The sequence below is a fragment of the Orycteropus afer genome, unplaced genomic scaffold, assembly GCF_000298275.1.
Source record: "Orycteropus afer afer isolate SDZICR_OR568_19922 unplaced genomic scaffold, OryAfe1.0 scaffold00036, whole genome shotgun sequence".
In the NCBI taxonomy this organism is placed as follows: domain Eukaryota; kingdom Metazoa; phylum Chordata; class Mammalia; order Tubulidentata; family Orycteropodidae; genus Orycteropus; species Orycteropus afer.
Genome location: NW_006921623.1, coordinates 3,253,500 through 3,269,332, shown reverse-complemented (window position 1 = coordinate 3,269,332; position 15,833 = coordinate 3,253,500). Strand labels below are relative to the sequence as shown.

General features: G+C 40.5%; 1 protein-coding gene across 1 annotated transcript; it reads right to left on the bottom strand.

Moving 5' to 3' along the window:
- Positions 1-5,526: 5,526 nt before the first annotated feature.
- Positions 5,527-14,737, bottom strand: MPZL2 (myelin protein zero like 2). The gene is made up of 5 exons (XM_007936480.2): positions 14,680-14,737; positions 13,555-13,721; positions 13,050-13,260; positions 9,571-9,718; positions 5,527-5,590 (listed from the first exon to the last, which is right to left on the bottom strand). The coding sequence occupies exons 1-5, from the start codon at positions 14,735-14,737 to the stop codon at positions 5,527-5,529; spliced, it is 648 nt and encodes a 215-aa protein (XP_007934671.1).
- Between the last annotated feature and the right edge of the window lie 1,096 nt (positions 14,738-15,833).

Sequence of the window (15,833 nt, the reverse complement as noted above, 5' to 3'; positions counted from 1 at the left end):
CCTGGGAGTCGACACCTTTAGAAGCCTCTTCTTCGAGGACCTCTACATACTACAAATCACCAACCAGGCAAAACAACCCAGCATCTCTGAAGTTGAAGCAAAAGAAAACTGGTTTTGGTACTACAAGAGACAAACTCCAGTGTGTTTATAGACTGGAAGGCCCCACTTCCAAAGACACCACGCCCCTCACCAGCAGGAAGCAGCTCCAGAAGATTGATCTTCGCCCCTTTTCCCACAAAAGCGGGCCCTTCTTTTTTTTTTCCTTTTAAAAAAACCAAAGAGGGGGGAATGTTAGAGATATGCCACGCCATCTTGCATGGCTCTTCCGGGTTCTTCTTCATTCCCTGCTGCCCCACCCAAGGTCATAAGTCAGTTAAAGGAAGTTGAAACTGAGCTTCCTACAAGGCGTGAATTTTAAAAGGCAACATAGCCTCTGATAGGTTAAGACCTCTTCCCTCAGCTCTGATGTATAACCTCCTAACCCCAGGTCTATATAAGACCTCTCTCTCCCCTGCTCTTCCTCTTCTTCCTCTCTCTCTTCTTCTCTTCTTCCTCTTTCTTTCTTCTCTTCTTCCTCTTCTCCTCTTCTTCCTCTTCTTCCTCTTCTGTCCTTCCTCAGTGCAGGCGCCCTTTTGCCTCTTTAATAAAATCTCCTGTCAGGTACCCTGGTGTGTGGCGTGGTCGTTGAGTGCCGACGGAGCTCTAACAAGGAGATCATACAGGATCAGTGAGTCAATAGATAAGCATGTGACCATATGTGCCTCAGTCTCGTGTTCCTTTGAGTATAAACTCACCAGCCACTCCTCAGAAGGAAGGTTGGGCAATCTACTTCCACCCAAGGAGGGGTTGCTGTGAGTCGGATCTGACTTCATGGCAGTGAGTTGGGTTTTGGATTTAGAGCATTCAGCTTAGTACCTCCCTGAATTAGGTATTTATTAAATTGCTGTTGACATTGGGAACGATGATCGAATTATCACAGCATGTGTTAGATTTAACTGAGATTGGAATTGACTTGATGGCAGTGGGTTGTGTGTGTGTGTGTGTGTGTGTGTGTGTAAAAGCAAGGAAGTTGTGTTATCTGAGTGTTTGAAGCACAAAGAAGAGAGACAGTGTCACATGCTTCTGAAACAGGACAGTACCTTGCTTTTATCATTAGTCAGTATATTCTTGAGGACTCACCATATGTTTGAGGAAAGCAGGGAGAAAAAATATTTAATGAACTTTCAATTTTTCCAAAATATTGGCAGTTCGGACCCACCAAAAGCTCTGTGGGAGAAAGATGAGGCAGTCTGCTTCTGTAAAGGTTTACAGCCATGGAAATAGGATGCCTGATAGGTTCACCATGAATTGGAAGCCACTCAATGGCCATGGGTTTATCCCTTTATTAGAGAAGTGCAGCACATAACAACAGCAACAAGAGAACTGCCAGCTGATATGTTTCTCTATTAAGACTAATGTAACAGCACCAACTGGAACAGGTGATACTATTCCTTCAAAAAAAAGAGTCCCCAAACCAAGTAGTGTTAATATGCCCAATTCCCACCTATTCAAAGGAATGTGAAAATTCTATGGAAATCCATATGGGTTTATTTATCCAGTAGATACTAATTCTGTTCATTATTGGTTTCCAAGCAGTCTCTATTAAGAAAACTTCAGTGAAGATAAAACATATACCCATCTAATTTCTGTTACCTGCTTTGTAAAAATTTTTAATTTTTATGTAAGCAAATTATACAGTTGATAATTCTTTATTACTAAGAGTTTATTTACATGAGTATTTAAGGCATAATAAAAAATAAATTACAGTACAAATGTGCACTTTAGGAACAAGACACTCAACAACAAGGCCATATTACACTTTGAGTATTTAGCTAAGACACAAGCTACAAGTTTTGCTGGGAAGACGCTCAATGAGTTTTTAACTATTTTTTCATTGCATATACAGAACAGCATCTTGATTGAAGAAATAACCCATTTACTATATTTTCAGTGGTTGAATTATGAGTAAAAATGTGAAATGTGGATTAAAGGAGTATAGATTTCAAATCTAATTTTGTTTCAAAACTAAGTATTGAAATTTACTTTTTAGATTGTATAAAAGGCAAAATGAGAGGTGTTGAATGAAGTTAAGAATCAAAGTTCATATGTAAATTCCACCTCAATAAAAAAAAAAAAAATTGGGAAAAATAGCAAGATTTAGCATCTTTACATACAGATAACCTACTTGAGAGTTCTAGTTTGTTAAAAGAAATCTGCAGCCCAACCAGTGAAAACTGAAAACATCCGGCTATGATGAATATAGACTTTTAGACATTTTCTGTACTTTGAACAAATGCTGCTGTAGCTTAAGTTTGGAAAAACACTGGGAAATGACACCATTGAAAAGGCATTCTTCTTTCCATAGCCCATTTTTAAAGTTTATCAGTACAAGCAAAAAGTTGGTTCCATTCAGTTAAAGCAGTTTGGGCATTTCTTTGGCCCATACGAAATCCTCCCTCCCACAAAATAAGCAAGTGAATTAAAACAAAAAAATAAAACAGAAAAAAATTAAATAATCTCTTCCAGTTCTCAGAACTTTGTATAGTACTATATAAAATTATCATTTTAGGGTTGACTTTTTTTTTTCCCCCATCAGCTCTAAGTTTTCAGAGTTGTAATGTATACTACTTCAGAATCCTTCTATTCAACTGCTTAATGATCCCAGTCCACAAATGATCATAGACTTTGCTCTGTTGTTATAGATAGAATTGGGGAGAAAAGGTGTAGTAGACTAACCAGGCAATCACTGCTTGTGAAAGAACTGCACTGTTGATTATTTCTCATGACACACAAAAGAAGGTGACAAAATGATTCATCCAGAGGTGGTGTTGGTCAATCTGTTAGCACTTACATAGGCTTTTCTAGTTACTCTGTGATTTAGACTTGTGTTATTGTAGACCTTGGATCAATTGACAAAAAAAGAAAAGAGGAAAATGCTATCATCTGGGATATTGAAAAAAAAAATCAGTGAAACAAGATGTGTCCCATACTTAAGGAGAGCCATAAAAAGAAAAATTTAAAAAAATTGAGCAATCTACTTCCGTAGTGATACCACCTCGGAAACCCAAGGAGGAGTCACTATGAGTCGTGTCCAACTTGACGGCACATAACAACAACAACAAATTTACAATTTACTATTAATCAACTGAAGTAGATTGCCCAACCTTCCTTCTGAGGTGGGGCTGGTGGGTTTGAACCACCAGCCTTCTGGTTAGCAGTCACATGCCTTAGGCACTACGCCACCAGAGCTCCCATTAATCAACCAAAACAATGGGGAGATTTTACTCGCCTTTTAATTGAGAGTGTGAAGACAAAGAGTAAATGTTCACTTTAATAGCAAGAGTGCTGCTTCTAAAGAAATTACAGTAATACAGTAAAGGAAATATCATGACAGACAAGTTAGCTTTTGTCCCTTTTGAAGCTAATAAATGTATATACAAATCATAATCCACAAGGAGAGTTCAAGGGCAAATATTTAGCTTATTAGTTTACAAAAGCTGATGAGCATCTTCAATTGCACTCTGTCTGAAATGAAACCATAATAATGAGGCTGTATGTGAGTTTGGTGGTATCTGCTCAAGAAGGACCATGTGCTGTCTTCAGAAAAACATTCAGAGCTGATTGGAAGACAGGTCATAACTGGAAAAGCCAAAGAAAAATTTCCATTAACTTCAGCTTAGCCTAGGTTCTTGTTCTTGGAAATCTTCAGCTTCCTAAAATATAAAACAAAAATTTAAATAGATAATGCATTTGGGAAGACTACAGTAGGAGTACCTGGCAAGTATATTCTTTTCAGATTTATTCTCTATTCTGAAGAGAAGGAAAATATTCTTAGACTTATTTGCTCCTCCCATAATTTAATTTTTAAAAGAAGTTTTCTGACCCTTATTACGTAGTTCTGAGTCAGTGTCTTGATTGGTAGCCTCTGAGTTCCTTGTGGACTCCCTGGGTGGTGTAGACAGTTACAGCGCTCAGCTGCTCATGAAAGGCTGGCCATTCCGGTTCACCCAGAGATATCTCAGAAGGAAGTCCTAGTGATCTGCTTCCAAAAAAATCAGCCACTGAAACACTATAGACCACCATTCTACTCTGACACATATGGGGTCACCATGAAGTAGAATCACTTCCATGGGCAACTGGTTAACATGGACATTTGCTGCCTCTTTCTCAGTCTCTCTCTCTCTGTCTCCATCTTATTATGAACATAATCAAACAAACAGAAAAGTAGAGAAGACAGTGTATGGAATTCATCCAAATCTAATTTTAAAGAATTTATTGCTTTCTTCTTTTGGCTGAAGCTTTAAAGCAAATTACAGATATTCTGAGATCTCACCCCTAAGTACTCCAGTATGCCTTTTTATAATAAAGACATTTTCCTTTATGATTACAATATCATTATCACAACTAATAGAAACTAATAATAATTGCATAACCTCCCTATTCATAATTTCCCCTCCAAATTTTTTTGACAACTAGTGTTTTCAAATTAGTGTCCATCCAATCAGGGATTGCATATTGCACTTGATTGTGTTACTCTCAAGTTTCCTTTAATCTACAGCATCTTTGTTTCCCATGACACTGACTTAGAGAATCCATTTAATTTTAAAAAGACAATAGCCCTGGGTCTCTTATGTCAAATTTGGTTTTCTGATTTTACAATATAATCATTTTTCTCCATGTTCTATTTTATAAATCCTTGAGATCTTTCAGATGAGCTTTAGCCTATAAAATGTGACTCTTTATAAATAAAAATTAAAGATATGCAAATAATAGCCTATAATAATATCTTTCCATTTCAGCAAGCCAAACAGAGTTTTAAAGGTTAAAATCATTAGTATCAAGAATTTTCTTATGAGTATATAATTGAAGTTTGCATGTCTTGATTTACAGTACTTTAAAGGTGTGGACCAACTTCAAGGAATGGGAGAAATTCTGTGCATATGAAAAACAGTCCAACCTTTTATGCCTGCAAACTGGAAAAATAGAATCACACACTTCTAAAACTGGACTTGTAATTCCAACAACTCAGTGAAAAGAAAAGTTGAAATCAATTCCAAATAGTACAAAAGTTCTCCTTTCAAAATTTTGAGCATATCTATTAAGTCAGTGTTTTAGTGCCATGACTGGTTTGCAGTAAAACAAATCAGCACGTATTAATCCTTTCATTAAAAAAAAAAAAAAGTCTATATGTTGAATGTTAATTTGTCAGTGGTGGTAAATATAACCCATAGGCCTCAAATAACCTTAGAATCCTCTCAGCTTCGCTGACAGTAGGGTCTAACTTCCTAATCCTTTCCATAACATACACTCAAAGGGGAGAGCCATTTATAAGACTTAGAGAAGACTTTTATCTTCCTGCCCTACCTCCCCTAATTTCATATAAGAAACACCTAACAATCTGGGAGATCTTTGCTAGTGATAAGCCTGACAAGTCAGAAAGCTGAGCAAAGAAGTCAACCCATTTGTGAGCCTTACCATCTAAAAGTGTTAATCACTTTCTTCAAAATAAACAGAAACCTTTTTTCCTTCGTTTAGCTTTTCTTCCTCTTTTCTGTAACAAGGCAGAAACCAAATGTCAGGTAAACAAGAGGAAGCAAAAGAGACAAAACCTACAAAAGCTTCAAAGAAGGTGTTTTTTTCCCACATATTGGAAAGGATTACATGTACCTGGGCAGAGGTTCAAGCTCACTGAGAGCTAAACCACTGGTACTATCTAGCTACTAGTAATACCCATGCCTCAACATGACTCTTGCTATCTGAACATTGCCATATTTCAGAATGTGATGGAATATAATTTGGGGTCTGATTTGGGAACGCCAGAAGTTTAGAGCAGACTCCTCAGTTTACCATTAGTATCCTACCTCTACTTTCTACTCCTTGTTCAAAAAAGAAAAGAAAAAAAAAGTTTGAATTGACCTAGAAGATAATCACTATTGATTATATGCACTTCTATTCAAACTAGAGGGAGCTCTGGTAGCATAGTGGCTAAGGCACTTGACTGCTAACCAGAAGGCTGGCCGTTCAAACCCACCAGCCACTCCTTGGAAGGAAGGTTGGGCAATCCTACTTCCGTAGTGATACTGCCTCAGAAACCCAAGGAGGGGTCGCTATGAGTCAGGGCTGACTCGACGGCACATAACAACAACAACAACATTCAAACTAGAACCTCAGGATTAAGTTATTAGGCTCCTTAAAATCAATTCTATTTACTTGAGTAAATATTGAGTGATGGAAAGAAATGGTGCTGGGACAATTAGATATCTACCTGAAAAAGAGTGAAGTTGGACTCCTACCTCATATACTGATAGGGTAATATAAAAATTAACTCAAAATTGTTTAAAGGCCTAATGTAAAAGCTAAAAGTGTAAAACTCTCAGAAGAACACATGGGCGTAAATCTCCATGACCTTGGATTAGACAGTGGGTTCTTAGCTATGACATCCAAAGCACAAGCAACAAAAGGAAAATTAGATAAACTGGACTCCATCAAATTTGAAAACCTAGGCTTCAAAGGACATTATCAAGAAAGTGAAAAGACAATCCACAGAATGGGAGAAAATAATTGTAAATCATGTATTTGATAAAGGACTAGTATCTAAAATATGTCAAGAACTCTTGTAACCCAGCAGATGAATGACCCAATTAAAAAATGGGTTAAAAAAAAATTGCATAGACAGCTACCACTATCAACCACTTGGAAAGAGATCAAAATAGGAGATCCTGGATATAATGGGAGAAAAATGTGGAACGAAACTCAAAATCATAAAAAAAAAAAAAAAGGATCAGGCTTTTTTCCGATCTTCTTGTTATATGCCGTTGAGTCAGACCTAACTCATAGCAACTCCTCCTTGGGTTTCCGAGGCAGTATCACTACAGAAGTAGATTGCCCAACCTTCCTTCTGAGGACTGGCTGGTGTGTTTGAACCACCAGCCTTCTGATTAGCAGTCAAGTGCCTTAGGCACTACGCTACTACAGCTTGATATTAGTAAAACCCCTGAGACTATGGCCCCTAGTCACCATTTGGGCTTGCAATTGAACTCACTGTTAGGGCTTCCAACCAAGTAGTAGACAGGGATATAAGGTGAACATTTACACAGGTAGATACACTCCTTGGAACAGTCAACCATGGGAGATTAGAAGGGCAGTATTTGCACAAGGAGATAGCTCAGAAGGCAAGAGTGCATAGGAAAGAAGGACACAGGGAAAGGATAACACAGGGAGGAAGTGGGAAGAGAGCTGTTACATCATGGGATTTGGAGTTAATGTTATGAAACAAAATGTATATGAACTGTTCATGGAAAATGCGTTTGCTCTGTAAACTTTCATCCAAATCACAATAAATAAATAAAACTTTAAGTATATATATATCTCCAAATAAGACATCCAAATGACCAATAAACACCTGGAAAGATGCTCAACCTCTTTAGTTGTTGTTGTTATGTGCCGTTGAATTGGATCCAACTCATAGCGACCCCTCCTTGGGTTCCCAAGGCAGTATCACTACAGAAGTAGATTGCCCAACCTTCCTTCCGAGGAGTGGCTGATGGGTTTGAACTGCCAGTCTTCTGGTTAGCAGTCAAGTGTCTTAGGTACTATGGTACCAGAGCTCCTCTTTAGTCATTAGGAGAATGCAAATTAAAACCTCAGTGAGATATCACTTGGCATCCATTAGATGGCTTCTGATGTTCATCAAAAAGGTAGACAATAAAAAATTTCAGCAAGGATGTGGAGAAATTGAACTCTCCAATGGGAATGTAAAATGATGCAGCTGTTTTGATTAACAGCCTGGCAGTTCCACAAAAAACTAAACATGCTATTACCATATGGCCCAGCATTCCTAGGTATAAATATACTCAAGAGAATTGAAACCCTGTCCATACAAAAACTTGTACACAAATATCCATATTATTCATCATAGCCAAGAAGTGGGAAAAAAACAAAAATCCATCAATGGATAAAATATGATATATCCATATAATGTATTATCCAGCTATAAAAAGGAATGAAGCTCTGATACATGTTATAACATGGATGAATCTTGAAAACACTAAGCTAAGTGAAGAAGCCAGTCATAAAACCCCACATATTGTCTGATTCCAGGAACTCTGGTAGCATAGTGCCTAAGGCACTTGACTGCTAACCAGAAGTCTGGTGGTTCAAACCCACCAGCTAGTCCTCGGAAGGAAGATGGGGCAATCTACTTCTGTAGTGATACTGCCTCGGAAACCCAAGGAGGGGTTGCTATGAGTCGGGTCCGACTCGATGGCATATAACAACAACAACATTGTATGATTCCAGGATTTATATGAAATGTCTAGAATAGGCAAATCTAGAGACACTTCTGGAAAGTAGACTAGTGGTTGCCAGGAGCTGGAGGGGATAGGAAGTGATGGCTAAAGGATATGGAGTTTCTTTTTGGGGTGATGAAAATGTTCTTCAGTTAGTGGTGATAGTTGCACAACTTTGTGAATTTGTGGTAGGTGAATTTTCTCAAAAAAATAATTGAGCACCTATTATCAGCATGGCTAACTTTTCTAGATACTGATTCACAGTGCCCCTCCTGACTGCCTAGGCAAATGGGTGCTTCCCTTTCTAAAAGTAAGGAGTAGAAAGCTTTCAGGAAGCCATCTAGATGCAATGATGGGTTTCTCCTCATCCAGAGCAAAGAAAAATGAGGAAAACCAGATTTGTGGAAATAATTAGTCCAAGTGACTGGTATACCATGTGATCCTCAGTCTATATGTCTGTGAGACCAGAACTGGTACCCAGCTACCACTTGAAGGGGGAATTTATGTAGGAGATCCTAGATAGAGTGGGAGAAAAATGTGGAACAAAACTCAAAATCATTTGGAAAAAAAAAAAAAAAGGGACCAGGTTTGCTGATCTGATAGAGCCTGATGGAACCACTGAGACTATGGCCCCTAGCTGCCCTTCAGGTCTGGAATTGAACCCACACCTGTGGCTTCCAGCCAAACAAAAGACAGGCATATAAGGTGAACATTTATACTAGGTAGATATACTCCTTGGAGAGAATAATCATGGAAAAATAGAAGGGCTGTATATGCACAGGGACACAGCTCAAGGGGCAGGAGTGCATGGAGGGAAGGACACAGGGAAGAGCTAACTATGGGGAGGAAGTGGGAGGGGAGCTGTTGCATTATGGTAAATTGTAGTCAATGTCATGAGACAAAGTGTATGTGTGCTGCTGTATGGAAAGTGTATTTGCTCTGTAAACTTTCACCCAAATCACAATTTTAAAAAAAAAGTAAGGAGTAGGCTAGAAAAGCTTTTATATAAAATACATTTTTATAAAATCAAATTCATATAGTACGAAATCCTGTGATGAAGTCTTTTGTATAATTAAGAGACTTTTGTATAAATTTTCTAATTCACACTTTTATCTGTCCCATGAATTTTGAATTCTTTTCTATAGGGTTTACTCAGAGAAGAACAATTTTTGAGCCCCAGAGTAAATACCAGGAGTCACCATGAGAGATGTTAGAGGACTTTCCCAGAATTGCCCAGCCTTACGATTTTATCTCCACCACTTTATGAGCTCTGTCAGCCCATCGCTTTTTCCGAAAATGCTGAAAGAGGACCACCACTATTACAATTATGACCATCAGTGCACAGGCAGAGCCAATGGCCAGAGCCAGGAAGTAGATCTCAGAGAAGTGTGCTGCAAAGAGAAAAAGAACAAGTTAGGATTCTAAGAAGAGGACTGTGGGGGATCACAAGGAGCCCTAGTGGCACAGTAATTAAGCACTCTGCTTCAAGGTCAGCAATTCAAACCCACAAGTCGCTTTATGGAAGAAAAGACCTAGCAGTTTGCTCCAGTAGAGATTACAGGAAACAACACGGTGGATCCCATTGCGCACGGGGCCCCCATGAACTGGGGCTGACTTTATGGCAGCTAACATGATGGCATAGTGCCTAAGGCACTTGGCTGCTAACCAGAAGGCTGGCGGTTCAAACCCACCAGCCACTCCTCGGAAGGAAGATTGAGCAATCTACTTCCGTAGTGATACCGCCTCAGAAACCCAAGGAGGGGTTGCTGTGAGTCGGAGACGACTCGATAGCACGTAACAACAACAACATGATGAAATCTAAAGACATAATGTTGTTGTTGTTGTTGTTACGTGCCGTCAAGTCGGACCGGACTCATAGCGACCCCTCCTTGGGTTTCCGAGGTGGTATCACTACGGAAGTAGATTGACCAACCTTCCTTCTGAGGAGTTAGCAGTCAAGTGCCTTAGGCACTATGCTACCAGAGCTCCTAAAGACATAATAAAGATGTGTTTCATCATTAAATGGAATCTTCCTTTATATATAAAATATCACGTTGTTGTGTGCCATCAAGTCAATTCTAACTCATAGTGACCCTGTAAAACAAAGTAGAACTACCCTATGGAGCTCTGGTGTCATAGTGCCTAAGGCATTTGCCTGTTAACCAGAAGGCTGGCAGTTCAAACCCACCAGCCACTCCTCAGAAGACTGGGCAATCTACTTCTGTAGAGATACCACCTCAGAAACCCAAGGAGGGGTCACTACTCAAGAGTAGTGAGTTTGGGGTTTTGTTTTGTTTGTTTTTTTAATTTTTGTAGGAGCAGATCACCAGGTCTTCCCAGAGCCAGTGGGTGAGTTCTAAAAGCTGACCTTTCAGTTAGCAGCTTAACCATTGTGCCACTGGAGCTCCTTACAGTTGAGTAGTTCTCAATTGTATTGTTCCAGGAACCGCAGTAATAATATCATTTGACAATTGTGAAATGTAAATTCTTGTGCCTCACCCCAGGCCTGTCAGAAACACTGGGAGTTGGGCCCAGCAATCTGAGTTTTAACCTGTCCACCAGGTGATTCTGATGCATGCTAAAGCTTGAGACCACAGGGCTGTTAGAACTACTTAGTACAGTCAGACTGTTGCCCCACCCCTTTCCTCATTTATACTCCCTCTCACCCCTATCACTTAATCAATCATTTATTCAAATTTATTAAGATTCCAGGCACTGTGATGGAAATACAAAGCCAAAAATGGCATTACCCTCAAGCAGTTCACTGCCCACTGGGAAGATACTCAAACAGGTAAGTCTACAGTCTAGTGGGTAAGTGATGCAAGAGGGAACCCAGAGGGAAGGGCCCCTAAGCCAGACTAGAGTCTGTGAAAACTAGTTCTCCTTTTCTATAGCTTGATTTCTGATTTTATACTTCATTAAACATTCAGGGCCAGAAAGGACATTAGATAATCTGTAGCCGATGGGTGTCTACTCTGGAGTCCATGAGGGAGATGGGAAAAGGGTGGTCCACAAGTCCACAAAATCCATGTCAAACTGCATATGTACATTTTTTGTGGGAATCAAGGCCATGGCTGTCATTAAATTCTCAAAGAGAAGTGACCCCTATCATTTAATAACCATTGATTTTTTTTGTCTAACCTATTCATTTTACAGATGAAGAAACTGAGGTCCAAAGACATTATATTACTTCTTTGAACACTCAAATGACTTCTCCAAAGTTACACAGCTCTCCACTGGGAGAGCCCAGAGGGATGGTTTTAAACCATACTGGAAATGAAAGGAGGAAATCATACCACTTTACAAGCTAATACATTTTGAATAACAATATTATAAATTGGTTTAGAACACACACCATTTACTACCATTTACTAGCTGTATGATTTAGGATAATTAACTTCTTTGAGCCTCATCTAAAAAATAGAGATAAGTTTCCTCATCTAGCAAACAGACGGAACAATATTTATTTATGTTCTTATAAAGAATAAGTTAAATAATCCATGTAAATTGTTCCATACTGTGCCTGCACATAATAGATAATATATGGTAGCTATATCCTCACTTTCCATGCAGGAGACCTGGGTTCGATTCCTGGCCAGTGCACCTCAAATGCAGCCACCAATCATCTGTCAGTGGAGGCTTGCATGTTACTGTGATGCTGAACAGGTCCTAATGGAGCTTCCAGACTGAGAGAAACTAGAAAGAAAGGCCTAGCAATCTACTACTGACAACCAGCCAGAGAAAATCCTATGGATCATGGTGGTTCAACCCTGTTGGTGCATGGGATCACCAAGAGTCAAGGGCTGACTCGACGGCAGCTAACAACATCAACATTATAATTTTCAGTGAAGTTCCGAGTTTGCAAATGTTTTCCAATTTTTATTTCATTTTGTCCTCACCATATCCTCATTATTATTCTCATTTCACAGGTGAAGAAAATAAGATTTGTTTACAGCTGGTAAATGATAGCAATGACTCAAACCTAGATCTACTACTCTCAGGTTATATGCTCTTTGCTCTTTGTTGTCTGGCACAGTGTTCCAGGGTGTCCTTTATAGGAGTGCAGGCAATACAATGCACTAGTTGGGAGCAGGATTTTGGAGTCAAAGCTGCCTGGGTTTCAGTCCTAAGTGCCTGCATTTGTCACCTGCATAACATTGGACAAGTGACTTGACCTCTGTGAGCCTCAGTTCCTCCTTGGAAAAATAGGGGTGCTGAGAGCACAATAAACTCATGAGACATGTAAAGATTAAATAAGAGTTTCAGGTAAAGCCTCTGGTACATGGGAAGTACTCAGTAAACATTAGGTAACGATGATTGGTATTTACCCCTCAGGGTGGTGGTGAGCGTTAAATGAGATAGTATGCAGAAGGGCATTGGACAGTGCCTGCCACAGAGCAGGTTCTCAATATCTTTGGAAGCAATGAGTGAATGGACCTGTTGTTAGCCTTTTATCTGAGAGTTGCTTCCTCTCCCTTTCACATTCTCACTACCATTTTTGTAACAGATTCCCGAGGTCCCTTTACTTCATTTTCTGTTTCATTCCAAAACCAAACAAAGCCTTTCTTTTTTTCACTTCAGGACTCGTTAGTCTCCCTCTAACGATCCCATTGCCAAAGGGCTAGTCCCTTTCTCTACTCTGACAGCCATCACAAAAGATTGCCTCTCCCTTTTCTACAAGCTCTCACGCTTCCCAAAAACACTTGCCCCTGCATAACCTACCAGTCTGCACAACGCTGAGCCGGATCTCCCCTATCAGCCCATCCACATCAGGTGGGTTCTTCACCTGGCAGGTGTATGTCCCATTGTCATCAAACTGCAGTTTCCAGAGGATTATAGAGACGTCGTAGCGCTCAGGATTCCCATCCCAGACCACCCGGTCCTTGAACCGCCCGCTCATGGGTTTAAAGGGCTCCCCGTGATAATAGAATACCTAGAGAGGAGAAATGGCAGAAGGTCTTTCATACGCAGTACCTGGGCAAGAAAGCAGAGATGATGGAAGCAGAAGAGAAGCATCAACGAGCCCATCTGCCCCCCCCCCACTCTCTCGCAAGAGCCTCTTTCCCCTTCATTTGCATCTCAGTTCTTTCAGTCTCTGCCCCAAGATTTGTTTCCCATCTTTACCCTGTACGTGTTGCTAAGAAAAATAAAGGAGGGACAATGAGAAGTGGACTGGCTTATTTTCCTAATCAAGAGTCTTCTCAGAAAGTGGTAATAACCTACTTACAAATTGCTCAGACCCGCCATCTCGAGGACGGAAATTCCAAGTCACTGTTAAAGCATCACCCACAGGGGCAAAGCTGGAGAAAGTGCATTTTAACCGAACATCTGTCCCGTTAACAGCCTCCAGCACCCGAGAGGTGTAAATTTCCACAGCTGCTATAGGCCAAAAAGCTGCAACAAAGAAGAGGGTTAATAGATGCAGTGTTGAGACAACTGTCCCATCTGCTATTGACACTTCCAAATAGATGCCTGAGTAGAGCATAAAACAGAGATGAGATGCCCCAACTCTGAAATTTACTTCACCCAAGTCTGCATACTTTCATCTGTAGGCAACCATGATCTTCTCATTCCATGTAACAACTAAAAATACCCCACAATGAGCCTTCAGGTTTCTCACTTCCTCCACAGCATGGTATCCTGGCCTCATGGTACCCACTTCAAAACTGTTGTACCAAACTGCAAAGATTGGCAAATAAAATAGAAAGCAGAAACAAAAATAATCCTAACTGATTAAATCTTGCATTATGAGTTAAACATCGTGTGTGTGTGTGTGTGTGTGTGTGTAATTGTTGCCTAGCAGAAAGGGTCCTCGTCACGTCAATTTCATACTATTCCTAATCTTCTGTAGAAACTGAATTAATTAAACCCTAGACAGTTATGTTTGTCTGCACCACTGGAACCTTTTATACCATAGGATACTTTCTACCACAGTAATTACATTTAGAATGTGCTTGTTGGAGCAGGTTCAAAACTATGGTGGGTTTGTCTCCTTAACAATCTCAGCTTTCCCAGTGCTGTCCAGAGTTCCAGGCAAGATCCACATACAGAAATCCAAGTGCCAAATGCTGCCTGTAGCGAGAGGTTGAGAGCAGCCACACACGAAAAAATAGTGTGTAACCTGAGATTAGAAAGCCCTCTGTGTGTCTGAATCACTGGCAACTCGAACACACCTAAACCTGTTTGTCCAAAAGCAGTTACCCACAAACAACTCTCCAACTTTGGTTTCAGTCAAAACTAAAATGAACCCCAACAGTGGCTCAGGCTCTAAAACTGGTGAGACTTCTTGATCACATTAGCTAACTTTGTAGGGTAGGCAACAAAGCAGAAAATGCTGGGAGAAGCTCCTTACCTGTGAGCTGTATACCAAGGAAAAGCAGCACAGCCCGAGTAAGGCTCTTGCCATACATGAGGGAAACCCAGCTCTGGCCCCGGAGACCAGACCCGGCAGACCGAGGCCTCCAACACCCTGCCAAGGCCACTCCAGGAGGAGTGAGCGCCACGTTTTTCCGGAGAGAGAAGTGTTGAGTCCGCTCACCTGTGGGAATCTGAGCGCCCGCGCTGGTGACTCATCCCCGCTTTGGCCTGAGCCTTCGCTGGAATGAAAGGTGGGGCCTCAGCTCCTAAAGCCCTCCTTCTCCTCCCTCCCGCCCTCTCCGCTACCAGCACGTCTGCCCAAAGGTCCCAAACTCTGCCGCCCTCTCTTTACTTTTCAGTTAATATCACTGGGCTCTGGCCTCTGGATGCCCTCAGAAACAGCCAAAGGAGGTGGTGCTAGTCTGAAATGTCCCAGCCTGCTTTGGGTTTGGCCCCCACACACCCTGTTTTAAACAGGCTTTAGGCTTGTCTGGAAACTGAATGTTGAAACCACTTTGCAATGATTCCGCTTCCCAAAGCTCCTCCCTGGAGCCACTTGTAGCCAAGGACTGGATTCACTACAACTCTGGGACAAGAAGTAGAATTTCTTGGACCCTTCTCTAGACAAAAAGTCCTACCACTTATACCCTCAATTTTAGCCAGATGTTGTCACAAAGCTGTCTTCACCTTTTCTAGCTTGTAGCTTTCCCTGAAGCAGAACTGAAACAAACTGACCAAATCAAATCTGTGTTTAATGATCTTTGCCTTTAAAGGATTTAAAGACGTATCAGAACATCATCAGTGCTCATTTCTCCTACCATCTCAATAGTCTGCAAAGTGCTTTTTGCTTATTATTTCTTCTCCACAAAACCCTTTGAACTTTCCCATTTACCAATGAGGATCTTAAGAGCTTGGGGAAAGGAAGTGGCTTTTGTCCAAAGTTGCATAACTAATAAGTAGCAAAAAGTGGGACTTTTCTGACTCATCAATCTACTGCTCTTTCCACAAAATAGTAGCTAACATAACTATTAGACAGAGGACTATCAAGGAAAAGGTTTTCACAGCAACACTTTTGTTCCTCAGATTTCATCTGCCATTTTCAGGGCAGTCCTATGTCTAAGAAATTTAAAGAGCTAAGGGACTTAAATG

What these genes read in the sequence shown, in the direction of transcription:
- MPZL2 (XM_007936480.2), bottom strand. Translation starts at nt 14,737, where the DNA reads ATGTATGGCAAGAGCCTTACTCGGGCTGTGCTGCTTTTCCTTGGTATA. An exon ending in ATGGCGGGTCTGAGCAATTT is followed by an intron (nt 13,261 to 13,554) that starts GTAAGTAGGTTA and finishes TCTCCTCTCTAG; the next exon opens with GTATTCTATTATCACGGGGA. An exon ending in AAAGTGGTGGAGATAAAATC is followed by an intron (nt 5,591 to 9,570) that starts GTAAGGCTGGGC and finishes GCCTTGTTACAG; the next exon opens with AAAAGAGGAAGAAAAGCTAA.